The sequence below is a fragment of the Terrapene carolina genome, unplaced genomic scaffold (assembly GCF_002925995.2).
Source record: "Terrapene carolina triunguis isolate 2854851 unplaced genomic scaffold, T_m_triunguis-2.0 Scaffold627, whole genome shotgun sequence".
Lineage (NCBI taxonomy): Eukaryota > Metazoa > Chordata > Testudines > Emydidae > Terrapene > Terrapene triunguis.
Window position 1 is genome coordinate 832,521 of NW_020664978.1, and position 779 is coordinate 833,299.

The 779-nt window shown below is 68.8% G+C and overlaps 1 protein-coding gene across 1 annotated transcript in view; it reads left to right on the forward strand.

The window, feature by feature from the left end:
• The window catches only part of IL17RC (interleukin 17 receptor C), a 10,769-nt gene that overhangs the window by 5,898 nt on the left and 4,092 nt on the right, over positions 1–779 (forward strand). Inside the window, exons 9-10 of the mRNA XM_029913383.1 lie at positions 223–407; positions 619–669. Of these exons, the coding sequence (XP_029769243.1) occupies positions 223–407; positions 619–669 (236 nt within the window). The remainder of the gene's footprint in view (positions 1–222; positions 408–618; positions 670–779) is intronic.

The following is a 779-nucleotide window of genomic DNA, read 5'->3' on the forward strand; positions in this document are numbered from 1 at the left end:
GGGGGGGCTCTCGGCAGGGGTGTTATATCTGTGAGCTGGGTGGGTGTTGGGGGCCCTGGGCGGTCGGGGTCAGGTAGTGGGCAGGGTAGTGAGCTGTGCTAGGCTGTCTCCTGCATAGAGCAGGCTGGCGCTGCTGGCAGCGAGAGGGAGTGGGGAACTGCAGGCGGGTGGGTGAGGGGTGTGCCCGGGATGGGCTGAGTCTTTGCCCCATGGCTGTTGCAGAGCCTGCAGCGTGGACCCGGCTGTGGGCACAGGCCCAGCTGAAGCTGCATCTCACTGGGGGGAGGCTGAGCTGCTCCGTGTCGGCGCCATGCATGGTGCCAGCCGACCTCGTGCCCTGCTGGAGGCTGAAGAGCGCCGGGCCCTGCCATGAGCTGCCCCACCTGCGCCAGGCCCTCACCGTGCCTGTGAGTGGGTCTGCTGGCCGGGGCGGGTGGAGAAGGGGGCAGTCGTTTGGGGGAGGGATGGGCGAGGTGGGGGGATGGGTCAGGCAAGGTTGGGGAAGGGGAGGTGGAGGGGTGGGGGATGGGCATCGGGGGCAGGAGCAGAGGCGGGGTGGAGCAGTGCGTGCTCAGGGGCTGGGGTTGGCATGTCATGGCCCCTTCCTCCTCCCTGCAGGGTCGCCACGAGTTTGGGACGTTGCAGCCTCATCCGAACCTGTGTGTCCAGGTAGGAGACCCTGGGCAGGGGGCACCAGCTGGCAGAGCCATAGGGCCGGGGTTCCGCATTCCCCTCCCTCCGGGCTGGGCCAGGACCCCCTAGTCCCCCAGCAGCACCAT